This window comes from Suncus etruscus, chromosome 6 (assembly GCF_024139225.1).
Source record: "Suncus etruscus isolate mSunEtr1 chromosome 6, mSunEtr1.pri.cur, whole genome shotgun sequence".
Classification (NCBI taxonomy): Eukaryota; Metazoa; Chordata; class Mammalia; order Eulipotyphla; family Soricidae; genus Suncus; species Suncus etruscus.
Genome location: NC_064853.1, coordinates 123196908 through 123210435, shown reverse-complemented (window position 1 = coordinate 123210435; position 13528 = coordinate 123196908). Strand labels below are relative to the sequence as shown.

Sequence of the window (13528 nt, the reverse complement as noted above, 5' to 3'; positions counted from 1 at the left end):
ATCCAAAAGATCAACGAAAGCAGAAGTTGGTTCTTTGAAAAAATAAACAAGATTGAAAGATCACTGGAAAAACTAATAGAGAGAGAGAGAGAGAGAGAAACTTGATAACTCGTATTAGGAATGAAAAAGGAGAGATCACTACTGATATGGCAGAGATTAGAGATTCAAAGGGTAATCAGAAACTACTTTGAGAAACTATGCCACTAAAAATGAAAACCTGGAAGAAATGGATAAATTTTTGGACTCTGATCATCTTCCACGGTTAAATGAAGAGGATATACCATATCTAAACACACCCATCATTATTGAGGAAATTAAGACAGTAATCAAATGTCTGCCCCAAAACAAAAGTCCAGGCCCAGATGGATTTACTAATAAATTCTTTCAAACCTTTCAAGAGGAACTTCTACCAATCCTGGCAAGACTCTTTCATGAAATCGAAAAAACAGGAACACTTCTAAATAGCTTTTATGAAGCCAACATCACCTTGATACCTAAACCAGACAGAGATGCTACCAAAAAAGAAAATTACAGACTAATATCGCTGATGAATACAGATGCAAAGATCCTCAACAAAATCCTGGCAAATAGGATTCAATGCCTCATTAAGAAGATCATCCACTACGATCAAGTAGGTTTCATCCCAGGAATGCAAGGATGGTTTAACATCCGTAAATCTATCAACATCATAAACAACATCAACAACAAGAAAAATAAAAATCACATAATCATATCAATAGACACAGAAAGCATTTGATAAGGTCCAACACTCATCCTTGATCAAAACTCTCAGCAAGACCGGAATGAAAGGAACCTTTCTCAATATAGTTAAGGCCATCTACCACAAGCCAGAGGCAAATATTGTCCTCAATGAAAAAAAACTGAAAGCCTTTCCTCTAAATTCTGTCACAAGACAAGGCTGTCCTCTCTCACCACTCCTATTCAACATAGCACTGGAAGTACTTGCTATAGCGATTAGGCAAGAAAAAGATATCAAGGAAATCCAGATAGGAAAGGAAGAAGTCAAGCTCTCATTGTTTGCAGATGACATGATACTCCACCTAGAAAACCCTAAAGTCTCTACTAAAAAGCTTCTAGAAACAATAAACTCATATAGCAAGGTGGCAGGCTACAAAATTAACACACAAAAATCAATGTCCTTTCTATACACCAATAGTAATAGGGAAGAAATGAACATTAAGAAAACAACCCCATTCACAATAGTGCCACACAAACTCAAATATCTTGCAATCAAATTGACTAAAAATATGAAGGACCTATACAAAAAAAACTATAAGAGAGGACACGTGGAAATGGAAGCACATACATGCTCATGGATTGGCAGAATTAACATCATTAAAATGGCAATACTCCCCAAAGCATTGTACAGATTTAATGCCATCCCTCTAAAGATACCGATGACATTCTTCAAAGAAGTGGATCAGGCACTTTTGAAATTCATATGGAACAATAAACACCCTAGAATAGCTAAAGCAATCATTGGGGAAAAGAATATGGGAGGAATTACTTTCCCCAACTTTAAACTGTACTACAAAGCAATAGTTATCAAAACAGCATGGTATTGGAATAAAGACAGGCCCTCAGATCAGTGGAATAGGCTTGAATACTCAGAGAATGTTCCCCAGACATACAATCACCTAACTTTTGATGAAGGAGCAAGAAATCCTAAATGGAGCAAAGAAAGCCTCTTCAACAAGTGGTGTTGGCACAACTGGCTAGCCACTTGCAAAAAATTGAATTTAGATCCCCAGCTAATGTCATGTATGAAGGTTAAATCCAAATGAATGAAAGACCTTGATATCAGACCCGAAACCATAAGATACATAGAACAACACATAGGTAAAACTCTCCAGGACATTGAGACTAAAGGCATCTTCAAAGAGGAAACTGCAATCTCCAAGCAAGTGAACGCAGAAATTAACAGATGGGAATATATTAAACTGAGAAGCTTCTGCACCTCAAAAGAAATAGCGCCCAGGATATAAGAGCCCCTCACTGAGTGGGAGAAACTATTCACCCAATACCCATCAGACAAGGGGCTAATATACAAGGCACTGACAGAAATTTACAAGAAAAAAACATCTAATCCCATCAAAAAATGGGGAGAAGAAATGGACAGACACTTTGACAAAGAAGAAATACAGGTGACCAAAAGACACATGAAAAAATGCTCCACATCACTAATCATCAGGGAAATGCAAATCAAAACAACTATGAGGTACCACCTCATACCCCAGAGATTGGCATACATCACAAAGAATGAGAACAAGCAGTGTTGGTGGGGATGTGGAGAGAAAGGCACTCTTATCCACTGCTGTTGGGAATGCCATCTAGTTCAACCTTTATGGAAAGCAATATGGAGATTCCTCCAAAAACTGGAAATCGAGCTCCCATATGACCCAGCTATACCACTCTAGGAATATACCCTAGGAACACAAAAATACAATACAAAAATCCCTTACACCTATATTCATTGCAGCACTATTTACCATAGCAAGACTCTAGAAACAGCCAAGATGCCCTTCAACAGATGAATGGCTAAAGAAACTGTGGTACATATACACAATGGAATATTATGTCAGGAGAAATGAAGTCATGAAATTTTTCTATACATGGATGTATATGGAATCTATTATGTTGAGTGAAATAAGTCAGAGAGAGAGAGAGATGCAGAATGGTCTCACTCATCTATGGGTTTTAAGAAAAATAAAAGACATTCTTGCAATAACAACTTTCAGACATGAAAGGAAAAGAGCTGGAAGTAACAGCTAACCTCATGAATCTCACTACAAACAGGGATGAGTTTAGTTAGAGAAATAACTATGTTTTGAACTATCCTAATAATGAGAATGTACGAGGGAAATAGAAAGCCTGTCTAGAGTACAGGTGGGGGTTGGGTGGGGAGGAGGGAGATTTGGGACATTGGTGATGGGAATGTTGCACTGGTGATGGGTGGTGTCCTTTACATGACTGAAATACAAACACAATCATGTATGTAATAAAGTTGTTTCAATAAAAAAAAAAAAAAGAATGTGAAGGCTCATAACATCATCCTTTCTGGGAATCAGAGTGACTTGTATAGAGTCCTCCTAGATTGGATACTAGCATCCTATATGGTCTCCCAAGTGCACTAGCCATGATTCCTAAGTAATAAATAAATAAATAAATAAATAAATAAATAAATAAATAAATAAATAAATAAATAAATAAATAAATAAATAAATAAATAAAGACAGCACAACTGAAAAGTTTGATGTAGTCAAGAAGGTGGGGAACATTTGCTCAATCTCACTTTCCTCATTTCTACTGCTGGAGATCTCCACTTTGCATGGTGTCTGGGCATCCCGATGCAAATGCCTTTTCTGTGCATGGATTCTGGGAGAGTGACTGAGCCGTTCTTTCTTCCCACGCTCTCATTGATTTTCTTGTTGACAAATGAGAAAATTGGTGACAAATGAGGAACACTTGCCATTCCTTCTTCCCATTTCTCCAGACCACAGCCAAGTCATATCTTTCGTTCCTTAGAAATGTCCGTCCAAGTGACTAAAGCAGTAGTATAGCAGGCAGAGCATTTGATTTGCATGCTGTTGACCCAGATTCAATCCCTAGCATCCCACTGGGTCCCCTAATTCCTGCCAGGAGTGATTCCTCAGCTCAGAACCAGGAATAAACCTTGATTGAGTACTGTTGAGTATCACTCAAATGCAACATAATTAATTTGATGTCCCACCGAATTTGTCTTCTCTTCTCATTAACCATCAGTGTAGAGACCTATATCTATTCCTATGATTCAGTCTCCCCACTGCTTTTAATCCTCTTGAATATTTCATCTTCTTTCAACAACAACATCCTCCTAATATTCCCTTCACCTCATCAGCCAGTCTCAGAACCCTCTGAGTAGCTCCCACTCAGCCACCCCCAGATTTCACTATTTTCTACAACCCCCTTTCTTGGTCTCCTCCTCATGCCCCGAAACCTGCAGTGACCACTTCATGCCTCACTGATCTCTTCCTCTTTGTGAAATGAAACTTGACATATACCTATTGGGTGAACTTAATCTGTGTACTGAGGGAGCATGGACACTGCAGCTAAAAAAATTAGCATGTAAATTCTTGCTTATCTGCTCAGTTGCTGTATGGCATTTGACTAGTGGCTTGATTTCTCTGGTCCTCAGATTTGCTTGTGTAAAATCAGATGCAAAGCGCACCAAACTGAAAGGATTTGGGCCTGAACTGAGGGGGACAGTGTTGAGGATGATGATTGCTGATGCATACCTCTTATTTGCTTAGTGTGAGATGTTAAAGATTATCTTAAATATTTCTCTAAATAACTGGGTAACATCGGGGGTATTATGTTCATAGTTTGTTGATGGGGAAACTGAGGCATTTCCTGCCACACTCGCTCCCAAGTGGTGTAGCTATCACTCTTAATTGCACTATTCTACCATCTTTTCTTAGTAATCACACCACAGTGTGTAGCTGGTAACATTCAGCTGAGTTATGAGGAAAATGTTTCACCGCTTCATGAACTGTGTATTTTGTAAGACCCCGTTAGGGACTGGTGTAATAACAACCATACACACACACACACACACACACACACACACATACACACACAGAGGAATCCAAAAAGCTAACGATACATAGAGACCAGAGAGATAGTGCAGAGAGCAAGGCTTTGCATGCTACTGATCTCAGTTCAAACTCCAGTTACCACATATGTTCCCTCAACACTGCCTGGGGTCATTCCTGAGCACAGAGCCCTGATCATCACTGGGTATGACCCTCAATAAAAAAAACAACAACAACAAAAATAAATAAATAAATTAGTTAAATTATTTTTTTAAGTTTTTGTTAAGGGACAGAGAGATAGTCCAGAAGGTAAAGTGCTTGCTTTGCATGCAACTGACCCAGGTTCCATTCTCATCATCCCATGTAGTTCGCTGAATACCATCAGGACTAATTCCTAGGTACAGAGCCAAGGGTAACCCCTGAGAATCACTAGGGATAGCCCCAAAACAAAAATAAAGAGCCTTTAAAAAAAAGTTTACTCAAAAAAGGTTCCCAATGCTGGAATTTTAGAGCTTTAAGGATTTGAGGACTGCGGAAGGCAGGGTGTGACCTAGAGTGATGGGTAATGACTGTTGGTGATGTTGGTGATACTGAGAAGCATTGGAAGAGAGACTATTATGGACTTGGGGGTCTTGGAATGAGACCCTACTCTCATAGGTGAGGGCCAGGTGCTCCCATCTCATCTAGCACTCTCTGTTTTTCCTAGTATGACTTCATGGAGCGCCTGGATGGCAAGGAGAAGTGGAGTGTGGTGGAGTCCCCACGTGAGCGCAGAAGTATCCAGACACTGGTCCAGAATGAAGCCGTGTTTGTGCAGTACCTGGACATGGGGCTATGGCACCTGGCCTTCTACAATGATGGCAAAGACAAGGAGACAGTGTCCTTCAGCACCGTAGTCTTAGGTGGGTACGGGACTCCTGACTGCCAAAAGATGACCATCAGGGATTTCTTTGAAGAGCTGGCTACTGTCTAAAACTCACCCTTTTGGAGACAGATATGCTCTCTTTTTGTCATGAATGAATTACTACGAACCCCAACTTGGAGAGGTGCTGAGGGAACTAAGCAAGCCCACTCAGGTCAGAACAGCATCACAAAATTCCTCGCATCTGCAAACCTCACTCTCAGCCCAGGTCAATAGTAAACCCCAGTTTTTACCTCTCAGTACCATCACATAGAATCAAAGAAGCCAAGTCTCAGTGAACATTCAATAAAGCCAGACCTTAAAAACTGCCCTAAAAAATCAAACAGGTAGGGCACTTGTTTTGTATGCAGCCAACCTGAATTCAATTCTCAGCATCCCATATTGTCCCCAGAGCATCACCAGGAATTCCACCTATGACCTGCCTCAGCTCTCTAGAATAGCTTCCAGCACCTAGGTTCCCTATTGCAGGGGATAAAGTGCTGCAGTGACATGTTACAGCATGTCTGTGTGTAAACACTGAGCCTGTAAAAAAGTGCAATAAAGTACAGTAGAAAACAAATATGGGGGTAAAGTGATAATACAGCAAGTATAGCATTTCCCTTGAATGTGGCCAACCTGGGTTGGCCTGGTATCCCATATGGTCCTCTGATGCCACAAGGAGTAGCTCCTAAGTGCAGAGCCAGGAGTAACTCATGAACATTGTCAGGTGTATCTCCCCAAAATAAGAAATCTGTATGGATCTGTAGTAATTGTACAGCAGTAAGTCACTTGCTCTACACAAATACCTGGTCCAAGTTTGATCCCCAGCAACACATGGCATCCCTCAAATTCCACTCAGGAATAACTCCTGAGCACAGAGCCAGAAATAAGCCCTGAGTTCTGCCAAATGTGGCCCCAAAACAAAAATAAATAAATATATGGCCCCCTGCATGAGACCCTTGTAAATGTTTCTTCCAGGACTTGACTTTGATTCATTTGAGTTGGTGAGAAAATATAGAATGGATGTGATGGCCTAGGGTATGACAGTTTAGCACTAGAAACCTTTGAAATACTGTCCACTTAGTAAAGCTATTCAAATGGATTTTATTTACTAAATTATTAAACAAAAAGTTTCACGGCAAGTCCAAAATGATACAATTAACTGAGATTACTAATAAAAAATTTACAGTAAGTTCAAAATTATCTATTTAAGTAGGATTATAAAATAATTTGTTTTACATGTTCAAAATCCATTTAACTGATACTATCAAGCAAAGTTGAGGGACTGGTGGAGTTGGAATAGGCAGACAAGAATTGACGTTGAGATAGTGGGGTGGGGGTATCTTGCAGGGGAGTCTTGCAGCTCTAGTGTTGTGAAAACACACACCAGAACTATAAGCATTAGTATTGTAGCAACCATCTCACCTAAAGCACAATGAAAATCAAAGTTTAGAAAAATTTAAAGTTAAATCAGAAAACCTGAACCTGAATGCAGGCTGTTCAAAGAAGCTAAGTTTATGCTTTGCATGCAGAGGTCTGAGTTTGATCCGCTGCATCTCATTGTTCCCTAATACTTCCAGGTATGATCTCCCTTCTCTTCCCAAAAACTAAATCAAGGAAAGACATATATTTGGAATGCACCACAAGGTTGAATTTAAGTTCTTTTCTGCTCTGCTTAGGAAAAATCAGCACTATCTGACTGGCCAAATTCTCTAAATTGGGGTTTGACACACAGTAGCCTATCAACTCAGAATGGCCTGCTGCCTGGTTTTTATAAATAAAGTTTTATTGCATCATGCCATCTTCATTTGTTAACATACTTTATGCAGCAACTTCAGTGACAGAAGCAAGCAGCTGCAACAGAGACTATTTGGCTCCTAAGCCAAAATATTGACTCCAAGTCTCTTAAAAGAAAAAGTTTTTCCAGTCCCAGCTCTAGGCTGATGTTGCCAGATTTGTGTAATGAAGCCACTGGAAACCTCATCCAATGTTAGGGAAAATTCTAGAATCAGTGGGCAGAGTGAGAGAAAAACAAAAGAAAAAAAAATACAAAACCTGTTTGGGAAAAGCAGACACCAGCCCTAAATGTAGGGTTAGCTTGAGATTGTGGAGCTGAGATGCAACTCTTCATGGAAGAACATAATGAGAAATGGAGTCATTGTCTTTGCCTGGCATACATGCAAAAATCTTCACCCAAAAACAGCACCAGAGAGCAGCCAATTGAGAAAATTCTAGACAGACTCTGGGGCATAATTGATTACAAAGCAGAATAGCAACACCTTCAGGAGTATGAGTTGATTAAGTACCAACCCCTTCCAGCAAATTGGGAAAAGGGGGACTCCCCTGAAGCTACAGCATTACCTTTAAAAACTAGGTCCTACTGGATTCTAGTTTGCAATTGAAAGAAGTTCCACAACACCCAAGCTAAGAGGTAGAGGCCAGATTCACTGTCCAGTCCAAACTCTAATTCCAGTAAATCCCTTTACCCTTCCCCTTATTTACATACACATATATACCTACACACACACACTGTGACATTGAGGTGTCTTTCCCATAGACATTACCTATTGGGCTGGCCCTTGGGAGCATCAAATCATACTTCTCTCCACTGCCCAAGGCTTTCTCTTGTCTGAACTGCAGTTCCAAGAAAAAGTCAGAGGTAATTGTCCTAATAGTTGGGGTAGACATCTCAATGGAACAATAATTGTAATTGGGGTAAATGTACAGGAGAGAACAGTGTTTTATTGGGATCCCAGGAAGCCCCACGTGCAGCTGTTATCGTGATGTACACTGCCAAGCACAGCCAGAGCACAGACAGTCCAGAATAGGAAACAAACTAAGAAGGATGGTGGCTGGCTGCCAGCCTGCACCCTACATAAGCCCTTGGATCCAGGCAAGGTGTGGATATCCTCCTGGATATTTGGAGGGAGGCATCTTGCTTCCAAATGAGGGCTTGGGACACCTCATTGGTGGTGGGATGGAGTAACTTTGTCTGGAAAAAAACATGAGCACTACTGGAATCATGTTTCCAGAGTCATTTTTTTAATTCTAAAAAGTAAATAAATAATACCTTTTCCTTCTCTCCCATTCATCCCAGAACAAACACTACTCACCCATGTAGTCTGTAGATTTCTGGCCATCCCATCCACCTGCCCTGGTCTCTAACTCTGTCGATCTCCGTCCCTCTTCTCACCCACCAACTTGCATGAAACCAAAATTCACATAAACTTTTCTCCTGCCTAGAATCCTAGTCTCCTGTCCCCGCAGTCTTTAACCACCTGTTGGCAGACTGATACTAGTCTGTGGGTGTAGACAGGGTGAACACCACTGATCTACCACTTTGGTTAGATCTGTTGGTCTGTGGACAGTTATGCCAGATAGGACTCAGCCTGTGGGTACAGTAAAATTGAAGAAGGTTGTTCTCAACTGCTCTAGCTTATTCATCAGAGAGGCAAATCTGGGCCCTGGATGGCATCTTACCCATAGAGCTTCCTCCTCATAGGAGAGTTCCTCCACATCACAGCATGCAGTGCTTATCCAAATACTCTGGGGTTTTGCTTCTATTTTGGGTTTTTCCCATGATTTTTCCTGTGTTCACTATGGCTATGAAAACCCTAGAAGGGCCTACCAAAGGCCTGTCTCATTCACTAAGCCTCTTGCATATAATAAATATTCAGTGATTAAGACAAACTATGTGGCCTGAACACTCACCTAAATCATAACTAAAAATGTGTTGACTTGGTCACAGTCCTGTAGATCTCACTTGAATGTATCCGACTCCTATGTGAAAGATGAAGGACTTGATTGATCAGAGCAAGACAATATCCAGAGCTATTGGCACATCTTCCAGTTCCCCAAAGCCCCATGAATAGGACCTACCTGTGCTGATGTGTTGATGGATGAGTTGCTCTGTGAGAGAGAAATGCAGGAAATGCCATATGAGGGAAAAGTGCCTCTTTTGCTCAGGTGATTCATTTAGAAATAATTTGATTTTTTTCTGGAGAGGGTGATGTTTCAGATCATGCCAAATGATGTTTAGAGGTTATACCTAACTCTACACTCAGGAGTTACTCCTAGCATTTCTCCAGTGGGGGTGGATATGGGTGCCAGGGGTCAAACCTAGAACAGCCAAATACAAGACAAGTGCCCTCCCCATTGTACTATGGCTCCAACCCCAAAACAATTAGACTTAACTGTAATTCACATGATTATACTATGGCTGTGTCTCTTGGGAGTCGCCTGTTATTTTTCTTATCATCATCTTAGTAATGCAGAATCAGAAAGTTTAGTTATGTTTCTTTTAATTAGATTCATTTAAAAAAAATAATAATGCTTTTTAATGATACTTTTTTCTGTGGATCTGGATCAACAGGAAAAGGTTCCAGATTATTCCCTTTGGAGAATCCCCATGAAAACAGATACAAGGGGGACAAAAGGTGGCTATAATGGTTACAACAAATGTCAGCAAATGGATTTACCTGGAAAAAGGAAAAAACTGTAAAAGCTAGGCATAAGAGGGCATTATGTAACCCTAATTCCACTACTTCTGGAAACTTTGAAGCAATGCTAACTGAATCAGTCAAATGTTTTTAGATTTTTCTCTTTTTATTTTTTAGTAATTTTTATTGTGACCAAAGTGAATTACAAGTCTTTCACAGTAATGTTTAAGGTACATAGTGACAATAAATCAGGGTGTTTGGGGATATTTTTTTTTTTGGAATTCCCTCTAGCAGGGATTGAAGACATCAATAGATACTCTATAAACCCCAAGATTAGGAACAACCACCATCATGTGGAAAATCACCCTCAGTGTCTGAGATCAAAGCTGATGCCACTTGTGAAAACAAATCTTATATGGGTAGGATGTTATTGGGGTGTGAGGGCTTGGAGTGAGGAAATAGTATTTTGTCTTCCAAGGAATGTTTATTTTGAAATGTTAAGATTCAAGCATGGTAGAGTTCCAGTTTGAGATCAAACTAGATCAGTAATTTCCTCTAAAAAGAAAATCTCTGTGGCAGTCTGGACTCTTTGAGCTAGAGACCATGAGATCTCTCCCTGAACTGTGCCATATGCCCGACTCCCATCTACTTCCTACTGTACTCCCACCCACACCATTCACATCTGCTCCCTTCCCATCTGAAGTGTGACCACAGTTCTTGTGAAACAAGGCATGTCCAATCATTCTATGGTTTCCTTGTAGGTATAGAAAAGAGTTCTTAATAGCTCTATTTCTTCTCTTTCAGATTCAGTACAGGACTGTCCCCGGAATTGCCATGGAAATGGCGAGTGTGTGTCAGGGCTGTGCCACTGTTTTCCTGGTTTCCTTGGAGCAGACTGTGCTAAAGGTGGGTGCCACTAACACTTTATTCCCAAACCAGGTGTGTGGGATAGAAAGAGGGAGAGATTTGGGAGCTCCACAGCAAATTCTCAGGTTGGAAACCCCAGGTTTGCTCTGCTGGCAGATACATCCCATGGCCAAAAGCAGGCTTTGATGGATGATTATTAGTCATTGTACCTGGAGGAGCAGGACAGTTATCCTTGGCACTGAGGTGTGCTTGGAAGAAAGATTTGCTAAAAATGAGTTGGTTGGATTTCCTGTAAAAGCAGAAGTGAATTACCATCACTCCTTTCTTATAATCATTAACTTCTCTGTAATGGAAGATTAAGCATCTCAGGGTTAGTAAATTTCATTCTTTCTGGCCAGCCATGCTCTTATTCTAGAAAGCACTATTTATCTTGGTGGAATCGGTTTTAAATTGTATTATGGATGTATCTACACAGCTTTGCACTGAATGACTGGGGATGTGGGTTTCTTGGGAAAAAGGAGCATCAGAAAGAAAATGACTCTGCCCCAAAAATGGGGATGCTTTGGGGGGCTGCCCACTGGCCTGGTAAGAGTCCTTGACATGACTTTCACATAGTTCTATCAGGGGCAGGCAGAATGCAGAGTGAAATTTCTCAGTGTCTTTGGCCATAGCACACATGTGTACATACACACATATGCCCAGGTAAATACAATTGCAGTTTTAAAGGAGTTTCTTCACTGCCTGTTCATTTCTATACTATTCTTTTTCCACTTTTTAGGATTCTGATTTTATTGTCCCAACTCCCCACCCACCAGTAAGTAATATCCTAGTCTGAGAGTTCAATACAAGAGCCATTTTGGTCCTCTGCTCCAAAGTCAGACATTTCTGAGTGTCAGTCTAGCTCTGCTCACTCTGTGACCCAGAACCATTAGCTCAGGTATCTGCACCTCTAGTTCCATCCTAGGAAAGGTGGAGAATCTCTGTGCTCATCATGAGGCCAATTTGAGCTCATATACCAGCACCTTTAGCCAAACAATGCATTTATTTAGCCTCATCCTAGTCAAATACAAATTATCTCTAACACAGTCATGATGTTTTTAGGGTGCTTCGTCCAAAGACCATCCTGCCTTGGCATGCTGAGAAAGGAAACTACTCACTAATGATTCCTCACCTATCATTTGCATAGGAATAAGTCATTCCCACTCTGTCAGTGCTTAGCAAAATCACTTTCGTTTCCCCACTCACAGTATGAAAAGGTGGTATTTTGAGTGTTTGTAAGAGCTTCAAGATCTGTTGAATGCTGACTGACAGCATGAGACATGAGAGTTGGGGTAGAAAACTTGGTTTGAGGTCCTGGACATGTCTAGCACTTGTAAGAAATTCCTTCCCTCAGTGACACACAGCCTAAAACAGCTTCTGCAGAGGAAAGGCTTACAAATCTTTCAGAAGCTAAGGGACATCCCAGCTAGCAACCATCCAATTCCACCATCAACCTGCCAATTTCACCTACAGCACATGGACACATCACCAACTAAGCACTGTGGTACTTGTTTGACTCTGGGTCCAAGGCTTTGCTCCCCTTTGCTCCCAGATGGCAGAAGACAGATGACATCCACAGCCCCCTATCTGTCAAGTGCTTTCAGTTGTGTAAGAAAAAAACCTCAGAACCTGGCTTTTCGGGCATCATCTAATTTTCTGAGGACTACTCAGACTGAAGATTTTAATGAGATGAAAGGCATTACAGTCCTCTTAGATTGGACTACAGATGGACCAAACCCTCCACCACATAGCCTGTGATCTGTGAATGTGTATTAACACTGACATATATTGATGTATTATTAACCCTCAAGCCCGTGCAGATCAGGGCCACTCATGCAGCTCCCAGACTTTCAGCCGTAAGTACCTGGGCCATTTAAGAACTCTCTGCTCACAATCCATTTGCAGACACGTGGTCCCTTGGCCTTATGGATCTATAATGGGATGCACGCTTAGCTATTTAAAATGTCTCTCTGTGTGTGTTTTGCATTTAATACCTGCTTTAGGCTGGCACCTCGCATGTATTAGTCTTCCCCCCCACCTCCATATAATTTATCCGCATACATCCAGTTGTTCACAGTAACCACTGCTGTCCCCCTTAGAAGCCATCCCCAAAGTCAGCCTTTGAGCCTGAGGTGTTTTGTTTTGTTTTGTTTTTAAGTTTAACTATTGATGCATGTGGTGGGCAGAATTGAAGGAGTGAAATCATCTTCTCCAAATTCCCCATATTCTTGGCAAGCCAGTTCCAGGAGTGTAAAAGACAAAGCATTGACTTTCTCACCCAAGTTATGTAACTTTCAAAGTGCTTTTGAAACATGATTTAAGTGTCCACTTAATATAAAGCATCAGTATTGGGTGGCACCTCAGCCACCCTCTCCCAGACGTGCCTCTCTTAAGTCATGCCTTGATGAATTTCTGTCAATTACATGGGACAGTCAGGATTGTTGTGATTTTTTTATATCACCCCTTTCTCTTACCTTTACTTGTTGGTAGCATTTCTGTGTTTCACAGGCTTGGCTGCTCCCCAAACATGGCTTCAGTTGCCCACCAAGAGTCACGCTTTAGTTGGGTTCCTTGCAAAGACTCGTTGTGAGGCTCTGAGGATGACACGCTGTCATGTGATATCAGGGATCACAAACAGTGATTAGAGCCACCCAGATCCAGGGATCAAACTCAGAGCCTCCCCAAGCTCA

At 41.0% G+C, this 13528-nt stretch overlaps 1 protein-coding gene across 1 annotated transcript in view; it reads left to right on the top strand.

Moving 5' to 3' along the window:
* The window catches only part of TENM2 (teneurin transmembrane protein 2), a 1185834-nt gene that overhangs the window by 1036254 nt on the left and 136052 nt on the right, over positions 1–13528 (top strand). Inside the window, exons 10-11 of the mRNA XM_049774568.1 lie at positions 5299–5494; positions 10737–10838. Coding sequence (XP_049630525.1) covers positions 5299–5494; positions 10737–10838 — 298 coding nt within the window. The remainder of the gene's footprint in view (positions 1–5298; positions 5495–10736; positions 10839–13528) is intronic.